Here is a 15,901-nt window from a genome sequence, read left to right on the forward strand (position 1 = left end):
GAACAATTGCCTTAAGTAGAGAATGGCAAGTGTGGGATGAAGAAAGTAAGAAATGGTTAGGCCTATTTATAGTTGAGGTTCAAGGATCAACTTGCAATGTCCCTATACAATTAGGGACCAAAATTGCAATTATCCCATGCCAACTTTTAACCCAACTTGCCAACCAATTTTACTTTCTACTTTCGGTGCCCACCCTTTTTGACTTTTCAAACAATGGGTGGGTTCCAATAATTCATATGTAAAATATATGTATAAAAAAAAAGAAAAGTAAGAATTAAATTACTTAAATTAGTAAAAATGAACGAAAATGACGTTATCGTAATTACAGAGCAACTTGTGCTTAAAAACCAGGGCGACATCCCACAGTTATTATCATCCAACCTTATTACAGCAGAAGCTTTGGGTTTTCTTGTTTCTGTCCTAGATTCTCGTCCCCATCGCCATAAACGACCAAACACAGAAACACTTTCATGGCTCGCAAATTCTTTGTTGGAGGCAACTGGAAATGCGTATGTTTCTTCCTCTTTTATCAGTCAAAAACTCAATTAATCAATGTTTTTTCAGCTGTTATTCCATATCTGATTGTTGCAGAATGGAACAGCTGAGGAAGTAAAAAAGATTGTTACCACATTGAATGAAGCTGAAGTTCCTTCCGAGGATGTTGTGGGTTGGTTTTTTTTTGTTTTTCTTTCTTGTTGAAATTTACTTTCATTTGATTACTTAAACAAACATTTAGTTTGAATAATTTATCAAATTTATGTTGTGTTGTGGCAGAGGTTGTTGTAAGCCCTCCATTTGTGTTTCTCACACTTGTGAAAAGCCTATTGCGGTCTGATTTCCATGTTGCTGCTCAAAACTGTTGGGTTCGCAAAGGTGGTGCTTTTACTGGGGAAATTAGGTATGATTGGATGTTGGGTTATTTGTATCATTGTTGTTGATTAGGCTTGTTAGACTCCGGCAACGGTCGATGTTTGTGGTATATTAGCGATCAAATTAGCTGCTACTCTTTGAACACAGTGCTGAAATGCTTGTTAATTTGGGCATTCCATGGGTTATTATTGGTCACTCTGAGAGAAGGGCTCTCTTGAATGAATCCAATGAGGTAACCGATACGACTAGGTTCCTATTATTTCCTAGTTTCGAGTCTTGTTTTTGTTGTTTCTTGAGTGACACGATTTTGTTTATATTCCCAACCCTTGTCTCTGTAGTTTGTCGGAGACAAAGTAGCTTATGCAGTTTCTCAAGGCGTGAAAGTGATTGCTTGCATCGGTGAGACTCTTGAACAGCGAGAACCGGGCTCGACCATGGCTGTTGTTGCTGCACAAGCTAAAGCAATCGCTGGTACTTTCTATCGAAATGTAAAAGAAGCAAAGCCGATTGTTTGTTTCGTTTCATATATAGGTTTTAACCGCTAATGCTCGTTTGCAGAGAAAGTAACAAACTGGGAAAACGTTGTTCTGGCTTATGAACCTGTTTGGGCCATTGGTACCGGCAAGGTCGCGACCCCTGCTCAGGCTCAAGAAGTAAGTACTCGAGGCATATATCCTTTTAGATGTGTCTTCACTTTTGCATTGCACGTGTTTTCCCATAAATGATGAATGCTGATTGCTATCATATAACTATACCAGTCATGTATCGAAGCTCATGTCATTGTGTGTAATCATGTATATTCCAGGTTCATTGCGAATTGAGGAAATGGCTTAATGACAATCTTAATTCCGAAGTTGCTGCATCTACTAGAATCATATACGGAGGTATTTTTCTCGATTGCTTTTTGATGTTATCCGAGAGAAAACAAGTAAATCGTGTTATAACCGTGGTAGAATATCCATTGCACCATAATGAAGGTTCTGTTAATGGAGCAAACTGCAACGAATTGGCTGCACAACCGGATGTGGATGGCTTCTTGGTTGGTGGAGCTTCTCTCAAGGTTAGCGATGTTCTTTCCTTCATTGTTCCACTGGTTTAATGCCTCGTCTTAACCGTGTCCTCCGCCATTTCCTGAATCAGCCCGAGTTCGTCCATATCATCAAGGCTACCACTGTGAAAAAGAATTGAAGTTCAAATCAAGGAATCACAGCTTAAAACACAAAAAATAGCTTTGAAACTGAGAATAATGTATGATGAACCAGTAATTTGAGTGGATCGCTTTCATTCTATCGATCTTATTTCGGGATTTATGTAAGCTAAGTCCCTTGGGCATAAATTTTATCATTGAAGTTGGGTTAATCTTGGCCTAATTGTGGGCAAACCTGCCGTTTCATGCTTAATTTTTGGCTTATTATATTATTTGATACCTATATTATTTTTTAGTTCAATGTGGTACCTACATTTGATAAAAGTTATACATTTTAGTAGCTAAAAATAAAATTTTTTATTTTTTAATGTGTGATTAAGCTTTTAGGGTTGATTTGATGAAAACTAATTGTTAATATTACTTGGTTTAAATTCTCATTATTTTGTTAATAGAATAAATTTAGTGCTATTTTAATTTCGAGTTTACTTTGTTAAATATAATTTGATGATTGTGATTTTTTTTTTTGCTTTTAGGATTTATTTAATGAAAGTTAATTACTAATATTATTAATTAATTATGAATTTTCATCAAATTAAATATTAAAAAGTTGATACGGTTAAATTTATATATTAAAATATATAATTTTTGCCAAATATTAGATAAAAAAATATAAGTATGAGATAAGGGAAAAAAAATTCTAACTCAAATACCAATTGATGCATTAAGTCTAAAGGATTTAATCGTGAAAATTTGTTTTATTGTTTAGTGTTAATATATTATTTGGTACATAAGTTTGGTTTCGATGTTTAATTTTGTATCTAATTTTTTTTGTTGTAGTTTGATACTTGAGTACTTAAGTTGGCTTCAATGTTCGATTTGAGGACACTTGAGCTTTTATTTTGTCCTAATTAAGTATCTATATTTTTTTATTAAAGCACACATATGAACATTCTTTAAACCATATGTAACTAATATTAATCTAAATACTAAATTGAACATCAAAATCAAACTCAAATATCGAATGAAATATTAACCCTAAATTCCTAGACCAAGTTAGAGTGATGTATTTCAGAGTCGACTCTACCCATAAACAAATACTTGGGATAAGGAAGGTAACATAAGCCGAATTCTATATTATCTTAAAAGCTGACCAATAAGATGTTTGAGAGAATCCATATTGATGGTTTTTTTGGAGCCTAACCCTGAATTAACTTTGTTGGTTCAAATGGAGCCTAGCCCTAAGGAGGTTTCAACCAAAACCCAATCTATCTAACAACATGATCCATGTAAAACAAGTCTGAGACTAGTTATTCAAACTAAATCGTGATGATGACGAACCAAGGCATTACAAAAAAGATTACCCGAATTTCGAAACTGAAAAAAAGGACAAGGAGTATCAAACAGAAGTGGAATAGGATGCAGCATGCATGCATGAGCAGTTCAGCTCTGAAGCACGTCTATGGAAGGTTAGCATCCTAGGTCTAGGTTGACTGAATCAAATGAACCACGATTTCATCAATTTATAGTCTGTAGGTAGGACGTTCAAGCAGCTGCTACAGTGCCTATGAAAACTCCATGACCCATTTGTTATGTCAAATCAAACATTGGTGTGAAACGTGAACTGTTCTCATCATTCTCCCCCTTAATCGATTATATGGAAACGCCTTGGAAGGTAGCTGATAGGCATGCATGTCATGGTGATTTCAAAGTTATCTTGTGGCGGTGAAAGTACGGAAGATTCCTGTAATGTAATACGAGTCACCTTATATTTTTCTCGAATAAATTAATTATTATATATTAAATTAAAAAATAAATTAATTTTTTATTAAAAAATTTCATTAATTTTTAGTGTTAAAAATTGACATGATTGATAAAATAATTAGACAATTATTACATATATTTTATGCTAACTTACATGATCAATTTTTTAACAATAAAAATTAATGAAATTTTTAATTAAAAAAATTCATACAAACTAATTTACCTATTTTTTAAATAAAAAAATAAATTATAATATGAATTTTAGTATAAGTGTTTCTATACTAGTTTTACCTCTTCTGCTTGTCACTTAGTACACAGGCTTAATCATCCACCAACGTATATGATTGAATCCAAGAGGGTAAAAACATGTGGAAAGTATAAAATAGGTATAAATTTGCTCCAAGTCCCTGTAAAAACATTTGGTCGTCATATAACAAGAAAAATAATTCTATATTGAACTAAATTTGACCAAAATAATTTCTGCAATATTAACAATTGAACTTACATTGTTAAATAAATAAAATAGTAAGATAAAAATTCTTAAAATACAAATAGAGGTGAATTAAATTTTAAACGTATTAAAAGTATAGGGATCTAGAGCATAAAATACTAACCTTAGACTAAAGCTCATGCCCAGAAAGGCTTTTATCCCTTTGCTGCCTGTCTGGAATGGAAGCTTATATCTCTCTACTTACTAGCTTGTCAATAATGAATTATTAGGAACTCACTTTTTTTTTCAGAAGTGGATTGAATTCATGAACCATGAACCAAAATTTTCAAGATTTGTAGTCACCAATTTGGTGCACCGAAAGCTGCAACTAGATTTTGCTCTTGAAATTGTCTATTGGCTTTTGTTGAGGCCATCAAAAACACTATAAATAGGGTTTGTTATAGGTCATGAAAAGCACAAAGAGAGGTGTACGAGCAAGGGGGTTTTTTGAGAGCAATTGTCCAATAATTTTGAGCATATTTCTGGGATTGGTTGAAGCTTTTTCTATTATGTTTTGAGTGCCCAAATCGCTGATTAATGTTTGGCACTGATAGTGACTTTAGGTAGTTCACACAATAATGTCAACAGCCACTCCTCCGTTTCGGTGTCGACAAACGGGGATTACACAGAGGGGTGTAGAGTTTTGTGTAGATTCCGTAGAATGTGATTTACTAGCTAATCATAAACAGCTAATCTTATATTTTCCTAAGAAACGGATTTAAAATTTCGTTGAAATTTAACTCGACTCATGATTAATTCCAACTATACTATTCTATCATATGTATTAATGTACCCAAAGCTTTAAGGCTCCCTAGTTTGGCAATTATGAATAAGGGTTTTGAGTTTTGAATATTATTTTTTACATGTTAATTAAATTATTTAATATTTTCCTTTCATTTATACTTTTAAGAAATAATTTTTTTTTAAAAAAAATTAAAGAAAAAACTAAAACACATCCAATGAAAATTGAATGGCGATATAAAGATAGATTGCATTCATTTATTTGTGTAAATTAAATGTTAATATATAATAGAATAGTACAAGTTCTTTGTACAAGTACCACATTACACATTAGATGAAAGTTAAGAGTTAAGAGGTCTAAGTGTGAAATTAACCCATTAGAAAAGACAAAACTAGATGCAGGCATCAGTCGTTAAAACATGAGATGAAAACATTTTGTTCATAAGAAAGACAAGGATAGATCCCAGTGAGCTATAAATATTTGCTATATATATTTCGCAATAGCAAGTTAAGCAGCCCTCTTTATACCGGCTATGGAGTCAGTTGAAAACCAAACGTGTCCATCATTGTACAGGCACACAAAGCGTCGTCACTGAGTGGCTGCAGCTTCACGTACTTGAAAGAAAGACCGGTTCTTGACGACAATGTCGTACATGTGCAAAGCCCTGAAGTGGGCGAAATTTCTCGGCAGCGAAATGAGGTGAGCCGAGTTTTCTGATTTGTGGAACTGAAGGAGGTGAGGTTGGGTGAAGTTGTGGTAACGGGTCCAACCGAGTTCGGTCAGGCGGTGCTCGAGCTCGGAATAGGAGTTGATGACTTGGTTGGTAGGGAGGTAGACGAGGACCCGTGGTCGAGCCCCGGGTGCGGTGGAGGTGCCGGGATAAATGGGGTGTTTATGCTCGAAGGATTCTCGAGTGGGATTGGGTATTAAGCGAGCCACGCCTTTTTTGTCAAATATCCACACACCCGACATGCTCCCTACGTCGAGAGAGATGGGCTATTACCCCTCGTATAGCCAATGCTTTACTAGGCTGTGAAATAAAAGGTGGCCTGCTACCGCTTTTATAACACACGAGGATTTTAAATTATTGGGTAAACAACTAGACTAAACTATTAGCTAAACTTCAAAATTCACTCTAATGTTTTTTTTTTAAAAGTCTGGCTAGTTAACTTCAAACGATAGATTAGTATTTATCGAAAAATAAAAGTACATACTTTGAATCTAAGTTAATTTTAAAAAAATTTAGAGATATTTAGTTCATTCATTAAACCAAGCTTAATCAAATACTAAAATATAATGTACACCAAGGCGATATAAGGAGAGGTAGGCAAGGAATTGGCTAAAGGTGTTTTGGGGTTGGGTTGAGTCAGGCTTAAGTATGATATTAACACATTTTATACTTGCCTAATCTTGACCTAGCCTGAATCATTGGCTTAAAATTTTATCTAAGCTCACCTATATTAGTAAATGGTTAATACAAACTCATTTTAAGTCTACCCATATTATTTTTTAAAAAAAATTTTAAAAATGTATTTATATTATTTTAACTTAGCATTTAATTTTTATGCATTATAAATTACATAATATAAAAATTACAAACTTAAAAGTCAGTCTTGAACATTAAATGTTCAAGCTTGAATTCGACTCATATTTTAAATAGGCGTAGCTCATTCTTCAGACATAATATTTTTACCTAAATCCTTTTAAATTTCAAACTGGTCTTTAAACCAAGTAGATAATCTGACACATCAACAAGTCTAAGGTTAGCCCCTAAAATAAAATTTTAGTGTTTTAATCCCTCTAGATATAAAATTATGTGTGAATATGTTTCCTTGCATGAATCACTTTATAGAGGGGGATGGATAAATTATGCTAGAGATGACTAAGCCAGGTTTACATTAATTCTAATCTCCCAAGTCCCATCCCCACTTTTCCCATTAAATAAAAAATATTTTAAATTTAAAGACGACATTATTAAAAGAGAAAGTCACGAACTCTAAATATAAACTGTAAAATTGACGAACTCTAAATATAAACTATAAAATTGACAAAGTAAAGAGAAATAAGTTATGGCATTCGGTGATGAAGGGCCCATTAGGATGCACTTGAAATAACTTTCTTGGCCATGCAAAGTATCAGTTATTCCTTTCTTCCTTGGTTTTGGTCTCTCACATTAGTCATCATAATTCTCTTGTTGGTTAACGTTTGGTGCTGTTATATAGTAGGAATACCAGAGGTAGGGTAGGCTCATGTTGGGATAGTTTGACCAACGATGATTCAATCCAATTGCCCCCTTTTTTGGGGCTAATTGTACCCAATGTCTTCTAATTATTGCACAAGTTTTAAATTGGTACGTAAAATTTAGTAATGTTCAAATTGAATTCTCAGAATATTTGTATTGTATCAATCATGTTTTATTATTAGTCCAGCCGTCAATTCGGGTACTATATCTAAACCATTAGATTAGATCATCGAATTTCAACCCCATTAAACAGAGGAAAAATTATTGGATTATTATTAATTCTATTCATGATCATCGATTTAAACCCCATTTAAAATAGGAAAAACCATTAGATTCAACTTTTTGCTATTAATATTGAGCACTGTCCTAACATGTTAATGACCATCTTTTTAATTTAAGTGTTGACTCATAAAGAGAAGACTTTGTTCGAATTTAAAATGATTTGTCTTCAAGAATCATAAAATAGATATAAAAAATACTTCGATCAAAATTTATTATCTTTCTACCAGAAATGTACATGTTGTAAAAATATATCCCTACCACGAAAGTAAAATAGCCTAAAATACCAAAGCAAATGCTTCTGGCTCAGGTGTGGTAAAGAACATGGAACACCTTAAAGTTGTGAGTCGGGCCTGTTTCACCAGGAATCCGGCCGAGCACCTAGACCTCAAAGCATCTTTCATGGAGCCTACTCTTCTCCATTACTATATGTCAAATAACATTCAAGTTGATGATACATATTTGAAGGTTACAGGTTCATAATGACGCAGTTTTCAACTGGACTTAATTAAATATAAGGTTAAGGTAGATAAATATTCCACTCACTTGAATTATGTGGGATCAAGTTTAATGTTATAATAATAAGGAAAGGTCTCTGCTTTTCCTTTCACTTGAGATTGTATGAATCTAGCCTAAATCTTTTAAATGGGTTTTTCTTTTCTTTTTCTAAATGATATTTGGTTAGATGTAGATTGATTCTTGTTGATTTTCTCGGCACCCAAACAGTCAAAATGCAGAGCATTATTCGAGCTACTTTTTTTTCCATTTGTTGGAAACATTATCGACGACCAAATGAAAGAAAAAGGAACCGGTGGCTGCAGCTGATAAGATCAAGACAGTTTTAGGTACAAATATCTTAGGATACTTGGTAATAATCACGGGAGATTTTCGTAAAGTGACCAAATTCTGGTCATCATCATTTTCATGGATGCCCCCCGTGCCCACGTAACTGAAAGCTGAGTCAAATATCTTGTGCATCAGGCAACTTTTTTTGCTAATATGCCAAAAGCTTGCCACTCCAGAAAAGTCAAAGCTTTGAACTTTATAAGTTCATCTTCAATTTTGGCTCCTTGAAACTATGGAGTCATCCAGGTTCTCTCATTAGCTCTTTGAATTTCTACTCTCTTTTTTTTTTTTTTTAAAGTTTGTATGGATACCCTTTTCCAAGATTTACCTGGTTCCATGTATGGGTTCAAATTTGATCACGGCTCAGTGCCAATGCCAGTGTATGCAAATCACAACCTTGATAATGGGTCTAAAGAGAGTCCCATTGATTCATCTTCATCATCACCATCATCAGGCGTGAGTTCAGATAGTCCTTTCCCTAATGAAATGCTTAAATACATAAACCAGATGTTAATGGAGGAAGACCTTGAAGAAAAGACCTGCATGTTACAGGATTGCTTAGCTCTACAAGCTGCTGAAAGATCCTTCTATGAAGTCCTCTGCCACAATTATCCGATTCCGGCTGGTCTAAATCATTATTACCCAGATGATGATTGTAATAGCAGTAAAGGTGAATTCAACTCATTTTATCCTCAAACTTCTCTTATTGATTCTCTTGAAAGAACCTCTTTGTTTCCGGATTTACGAAGAGGAACCGTTGAACGGCTTGGTGAAGGTAGTAAATCACCATCTGTTGATGTAGATAAGGTGAGGGGAAGGAAAAATTATCAGCGTGAGGATGTGGAAGAAGGTAGGATCATTAAGCAATCGGCTCTTTCTCTTGAAGATTCAGAGCAGACAGAGATGTTCGACGATGTATTGCTTTGTAAAGGTGAAAATGAGGACTCTCCAAAGTGTTCTCTTAATGGCAACTCAGCGCAGCACAGGCAGATAAAACGGTCTAATGGCCGGCGGAAGAAAAACGAAAAGAAAAGTGAAGCAGTGGATTTATGGAGTCTACTTACTCAATGTGCACAATCGGTAGCAGTCAATGACCAAAGGACTGCTAATGAGATGCTGAAACTGATAAGGCAACACTCGTCTGAGTCCGGAGATGGAACCCAAAGATTGGCACATTACTTTGCTAATGCCCTTACAACACGTTTGGCTGGCATGGGGGCGCCATTGTATGCACATCTGCTAAGCAACAGGACATCAGCTGCTGATGTCTTAAAAGCTTATGGAGTGTATGTTTTAGCTTGCCCCTTTAAGAAGATGTCTAATTTCTATGCAAATAAAAGGATAATGGAATTGGCCGAAAAGGCAACCACACTCCACATCATTGATTTTGGCATTTGCTATGGGTTTCAATGGCCTTGTCTCATCCAACTCCTCTCGGCACAGGCTGGTGGACCTTCCAAGCTTCGTATTACAGGTATCGAGTTCCCGCAACCAGGTTTCCGACCTGCAGAAAGGGTGGAAGAGACAGGGCGTCGATTGAAAAGGTATTGCGAGAGGTTCAATGTCCTATTCGAGTGCAATGTCATAGCAAAGAAATGGGAAACCATCCAACTTGAGGAACTGAAGATTACGAAAGATGAAGTGGTGGTTGTTAATTGCATGTATAGGCTAAAGAACCTCCCAGATGACACAGTGGCACCAACGAGTGCGAGGGAGACCGTTTTGAAACTGATCAGAAGCATCAATCCCGAATTATTCATCCATGGAGTCACAAATGGGACATACAACGCTCCATTCTTCGTCTCAAGGTTCCGTGAGGCACTGTTCCATTTCTCAGCTCAGTTTGATATATTTGAAGCTACTGTTGCCCGGGACGATCCACAAAGGATGATGTTTGAGAAGGAAATACATGGGAGGGACATTATGAACCTCATTGCATGCGAGGGTACTGAGAGAGTTGAAAGACCAGAAACGTACAAGCAATGGCAGGTCCGGACGCTGAGGACAGGGTTCAAGCGGGTTCCATTGAATCAAGAGCTCGTGAAGAAAGTAATGGACATGATCCAATCTAGTTATCATAGGGACTTTGTTGTGGATGTCGATGGCCATTGGATGTTACAGGGATGGAAAGGGAGAATTATTTATGCACTTTCATGTTGGAAACCTGTCAAGAACTAACTAGGATCTAACAGATACTCATTTCCTCGAAATACAAGTGTTCTAATAAAAAGTTCAAATATCGTAACTATTACGACCCCACTCTACATGTTACAAAAGAGTGGTGAAACACACCAAATATAGATTTATAACATAAGAGCTAAAGCTAAGCTATAACTGTTGTCTCGACAGGTACCTCCCTGGAATGCAGAATGTTGTCAACCTTCTCATCTGCTGCTTCCCAAAGCTCTGGCAATGCTTGCCTGATATTGTGAATGCTCTCTAATGCATAAGCCGCACTGTCAGTTTGTTGAGAAGTTCCCACCTATATCGGTACCATTGGAAACCAGTGAGTAAAACCTATAATGCTTGGACTTGGGTGCGAGTGTAGGATAAGGACATAGTTAGATATTCAGTGGCTTACCCATACGGTATGAAGGCCAATACTTTTACCAGTCCGAATATTTCGGATGCTGTCATCAAAGAACAACTGCAATACAAGACATTGTAACATTTGATGGAAGTTATTCAAAGTCAGATCACTTCAAAAGTTTATAGGTATCATCGATTTACCGTTTTCTGGGGGTTGATGTTGGCCATCTCAAAAACTTGTTCGTACGCTTTTTCAAGTGGTTTGCACACAACTTTAGGACTTGGAAGTTCAAGCTGGGAATCAGGACAAGTAATGCATGTATAGTAGTCGAAAATTTCGGTGTTAGAATCATCAGCTGAAGAATCATCTTCGTTTGTGGGATTCAGGGTCTCAAAGCATATAATCCCTTCAAAACAATCCTCCAATCCCAACCTTCTAAGCACTATGTCAGCATGGTTCTTATCCGCATTCGTGAAAATCTGTATTATACAAACACCATAACATTAATAGTCACAAGGGATCTCCTAAAAATGATCATCACAAATGGCGATTCATAAAGAAGAATTTGGATTCTTACAACTTTCCGAATAGGCAGGCTATGCAAGAGAGTCTTCAAAAAAGGGTCTGGTTTTAGCAATTCATAAGGCAATCTCCCATGAACAAAGCTGTAAGAAAGGGAATACGTTAGAAACTTGTACCATACATAGAATCATATCATCAAAACAAAAACATTAATGAGAAGAAAGATAAGTACTCATGAAATTCATTGTAATCGAAGTTGTAGCCAATAGCCTGGAGAAAAAGGACAAACAATGTCACCCCTAAATGAATTCGAGATTCATAAAAGAATGTGATGATAGCCTTTACCTTTAAACCAGCCATTGTTGTGCCATATTGCTTGTATAAAGAAACACATAATTCAGGAACTTTTTCCTCCTCCATTTCAAGTTTTTTAATCATATATTCTATAAAATGGCATCCCAAAAAAGAAAAAAGTTATGAATTTCAAGCTTAAGCTAACAATTTCTCAAGGAAATATTTTAAAAAAATACCTTGAATGTTCTTGGTAACTTCCCTGGATAATCCAGAAGTCAGAGGGTAAAGAGTGTCATCTAAATCTGTATTTATTTTTTTCATTTAATACAAAGGTTAGCTTTTAAAAATTTTACATTTTGACACAATTAAAAGATGATTGTTGATTAAAGAAAGATGAAAATTTTACCAAATAAAAGACATTCATATTTTGAATCAATGCCCCGATTGATCTGATCTTCATACTCCATCTTTTTCTTTAATCTTCAAAAAGTGCTACCCAAAGGATTATTAGAGACAGACAAAGATTTCATTGTCATTATTGTCTTTAAATATCCAGAGACACTAACACATTACACATTTTATGTAAAAATAAACGCAGATAAAACAAACCCATAATCGACATGAAATAATAATAACTTTGAAAAAAAAACAAAAAATGAAGAACAGAACAAGTAAAGAATCGAACATTACCAGAACCAGAGTGATCAAACAATGTAAGGGAAAAAAATAACTTTTTTTTTCCTTTAACGAAAGACCAAAGGAAAGTGGGGGGAAAGGGAGAGAAAGAGTGAAGTGGAGGAAAGGAAGGGATTTAAATAAGGAGCGAAAGAGACGATTAAAAGGAGCGGTTTTTGGAGAATGGGAAAGGAGATGGGAGGGACTTCCATATTCAGTAAGTACAGAGATGACATGGTCCAATCAAAATACGACACGTTACTTACTTTTCTTTGATCCGTCATAAACGGAAGATGCGTTCATGGCGATACGTGTTAATGAATAGTAACATAGTTTACCATATAAATCACCAATGACGTCCCTTTTTAAGATTTTCTTTTAAAAAGTTTATTTCTTTAAATTTATATTTTTTTATATATTTCATATTTTACAAATTACTAAAAACAAAAAAAAACCTATAAATTTAAAATTTTTAAAGTTGATGGTTTATTCTTAACGAATTTTTAATAAATATATTTACGTTCTAGATTGTTTTTATCTTTTCATATTAATTTTTAGAAAAATATGTATTTAATAAGATTATTTGTTGTATAAATTATATTAAAATTATTGATTGAGCTATTATTATAGATTAATTAAATACAAGTTCAATCATATTTTATATTATTATGAATTTTTTTTTATTTTTTTCATATATTTTATTTAAAATAAATAAAAATTTACACATGAAATTTGAACTAGACAACTTGATGTAACAAATCATTCGGATATCAACTTTATTAAAAAAAATTATTTATATTATTGTAAATATGTATTTTTATGAATAATCCGATAAATAACCATCTAATAAAAGTCCAATTATGAAGGATGGAAGCCCAAAGAATGGTCCATTTCCCTAAAATATTTCCCTTTTTAAAAAAAATGGAGAAATTTTTGAAAGCTTAGGTGACAGTCGAATCCTCTACCTAATATGTGTCTAGATTAAACAAATAGTCTGTTCTAACGTGGCAACAAAATATAGCACGATAATGTCGGAAATATTAAATACCCCAGACAATTACCAGGAAAACAAATAATGTAGTTGTTGTTTTTATTAAGGATGTCCTATTGCGTTTATTTTAAATAAAGTTAAACGGTAAAATTAATTATCAGGTAAAATTTAACGACCTTAGATGTAAGAGGAATGAAGCAAGAAAATTTTGTTCTCCTGTTTCTCTTATTTTTATTGGTGTGTGGAGATAAAATAAATTTACGAGAAATTAATAAAAATTTCAATGTGTGTATTAATGTCATTTTCTTTTAAGGTTTTATTTGTCTTCACCTATATTATAGTGAGTAAAAGAGTTATTAGCAAATGAAGATCGAGAATATGATGAAATCCAATTATTATCTACATTTTGTATTGACGGAAACATCCACTGAGCGGAGGATATCAAATATATTAATTTTTATAAATAATATTTTCAATAAATCTTTATAAAAACAATATAAGAATATTTTTTATATTTTTAAGTGTGTCAGACAAAATATTATTCTAATTAAACATTGGGTTTACCAACACTATAGAAAAAAATTCTAATATCTATTGAGCAAGCTTTAACTCAACTTACATCGTCACTATTTCAACATAATATTTTTTAAAAATTTAAAGGTTTGAAAAAAAATGGTAACAATAAATAAAAGCTTCAATTATAACTAATAGTATTATATGCGTTGTGTAGCATAATTCGTCTGCCTATCCGTAATTTATTAACAACTTGTAAAGGGGTAACATGAAATATTCTCGAGCCTATTGTAGAACCTTTCATCAAACCAGCTAAAATATTAACAGTTGAGTTCCCTTCTTTGGGTATTTGTTTAAAGAGTATTCTCCAATCACGCTTACATAATTATTGAATTCATACAATTAAATCTCTATTAGAATGTCATCGAACTTAAACATAATAAAAAAATTAAAAATTATTTATTTTTTTAGAGTAGTAATTATTTAAATTTAAGGGCCGCAATTTATGCATAGACAGAAATCATCAAAAAATCAAATCCAAAGATTTAGTCAAAAAGATTATGAAAAACCGAAGTGGGGTCATCGTTTTGAAAAAAGCAAGGCGTGAAGTGAAGACTCAAATGTTTCGGCTAATGACTTTTAAATAAATAAAGGGTAAAATTATCATAAAAGTATTGCATTTTAATTTTCTATTAAAAATAGGTAAATTAATTTTTATATATTAAATTAAAGAGTAAATATCATTCTGTTAAAATTTTTATCAAATTTTACCATTAAAGAGCTGTAGTTGTATGTTAACTTGAAGTATGTACTGCACACTATGTGTAAATATCTAGTTATTTTGTCGATCATATTAATTTTTAATAATAGAAATAGATAAAAAATTTAATAAAAAGAATCATTTTTTTTCCTTAATTTGACGTTGTTTTTTTTAATAAACAAGGTAAAATACGATTTAAATCTTAATAAAAAAAAACTTTCATAATACTTTTATCGATTGATATACATGTTAACACTAAAAATTTAATAATATAATATAAAGTTTTAAAAGATGTGGTTTATATTAAAAAAATAGATTTCTTAATAAAAATAAAAATAATATTTTATAGTCATTGATTAGGATTTTGTTTTTTTTTAATAAGACGTTGATTAAAATTAAAATTAAAACAATAAATACAATTAATGAATTATTATTGCTTAATTCAAAACAAAATTACATTAATTCTCCCTATATATATATTCCGAGTATTATAGAAACTTTAGTATCAATAGTCGAATTATATTTTGTCTTTTTTGCTAAAAAAGGTAAATTAGTCATTACACATTAAAACCTAGCCCTTATACGTCAGCATAATGTACCCATGACATGTCATGTTTAACTATTTAGTTATTTTATAAATCACACCAGTTTCTAATAGTAAAAATGGATTAAAATTTTAATATAAATAATCAATTTGCTCTTTAATTTAATGAATATGAACTAATTTTCTTATTTTTTCGAGTAAAAGATAAAATGCAATATGATTATTAGTATAGGACCTCTATGGCACTTTTACCGTTATAATATTTTTTTTATGAAATACTGTTAAAATAATTATTGTTGTTATTATAATGTTTTGTTAGATAAGTGTTAGAGATACGAGATAATAGTTTAACGATAAGGTGAATTTGAACTTTTTGAAAATTTTCATTAAGCTTTAGACCCCTTTAAAATTTTCGTGGATTTCCGTTAAACTTTCAAAACTTCTAAGGGTGCGTTTGGTTCGCTGTATTGGATTAGAGGTGTATTGGATTAGAGGTGTATTGGATTAAAGGTGTATTGGATTAGAGGTGTAATAGCAAATCAACTGTTTGGTTGAATGTAATGGAATAGAGGCGTAATAGTAATCTTGTGTTTGGTTGAATGTAATAGAGGTGTAATAGCATAATGGAAAAAATTAAAATGACTAGAATACCCTTAGCATAAATTTGTTTTGGTAAATGATTATTGTTATTGTTA

The 15,901-nt window shown here is 32.9% G+C and overlaps 3 protein-coding genes across 5 annotated transcripts; 2 read left to right on the plus strand and 1 right to left on the minus strand.

Annotated features, from left to right (window-relative positions):
- Positions 1-317: 317 nt before the first annotated feature.
- LOC107953108 (triosephosphate isomerase, cytosolic) lies at positions 318-2,270 on the plus strand. Its single transcript, XM_016888339.2, has 9 exons — positions 318-509; positions 592-667; positions 775-898; positions 1,018-1,102; positions 1,209-1,341; positions 1,429-1,523; positions 1,676-1,754; positions 1,848-1,930; positions 2,011-2,270. The coding sequence occupies exons 1-9, from the start codon at positions 471-473 to the stop codon at positions 2,056-2,058; spliced, it is 762 nt and encodes a 253-aa protein (XP_016743828.1). The 5' UTR covers positions 318-470; the 3' UTR covers positions 2,059-2,270.
- Positions 2,271-8,119: 5,849 nt separating this feature from the next.
- Positions 8,120-10,758, plus strand: LOC107953105 (scarecrow-like protein 30). Its single transcript, XM_016888335.2, has one exon. It carries the CDS (start codon positions 8,681-8,683, stop codon positions 10,553-10,555), a length of 1,875 nt encoding a protein of 624 aa, XP_016743824.1. The 5' UTR covers positions 8,120-8,680; the 3' UTR covers positions 10,556-10,758.
- LOC107953106 (uncharacterized protein C24B11.05) lies at positions 10,577-12,608 on the minus strand. Of its 3 annotated transcripts, none has more exons than XM_016888337.2 (9): positions 12,414-12,608; positions 12,130-12,203; positions 11,960-12,025; positions 11,775-11,872; positions 11,662-11,699; positions 11,485-11,572; positions 11,108-11,386; positions 10,959-11,024; positions 10,577-10,859 (listed from the first exon to the last, which is right to left on the minus strand). In XM_016888337.2, the coding sequence occupies exons 2-9, from the start codon at positions 12,188-12,190 to the stop codon at positions 10,701-10,703; spliced, it is 855 nt and encodes a 284-aa protein (XP_016743826.1). In that variant the 5' UTR covers positions 12,191-12,203; positions 12,414-12,608; the 3' UTR covers positions 10,577-10,700. The 3 variants fall into 3 exon arrangements, with proteins under 3 accessions (XP_016743826.1, XP_016743825.1, XP_016743827.1); XM_016888336.2 differs by having other exon boundaries at positions 12,130-12,215; positions 12,414-12,568; XM_016888338.2 differs by having other exon boundaries at positions 12,130-12,284; positions 12,414-12,535.
- Between the last annotated feature and the right edge of the window lie 3,293 nt (positions 12,609-15,901).

The sequence above is a fragment of the Gossypium hirsutum genome, chromosome A08, assembly GCF_007990345.1.
Source record: "Gossypium hirsutum isolate 1008001.06 chromosome A08, Gossypium_hirsutum_v2.1, whole genome shotgun sequence".
NCBI lineage: Eukaryota > Viridiplantae > Streptophyta > Magnoliopsida > Malvales > Malvaceae > Gossypium > Gossypium hirsutum.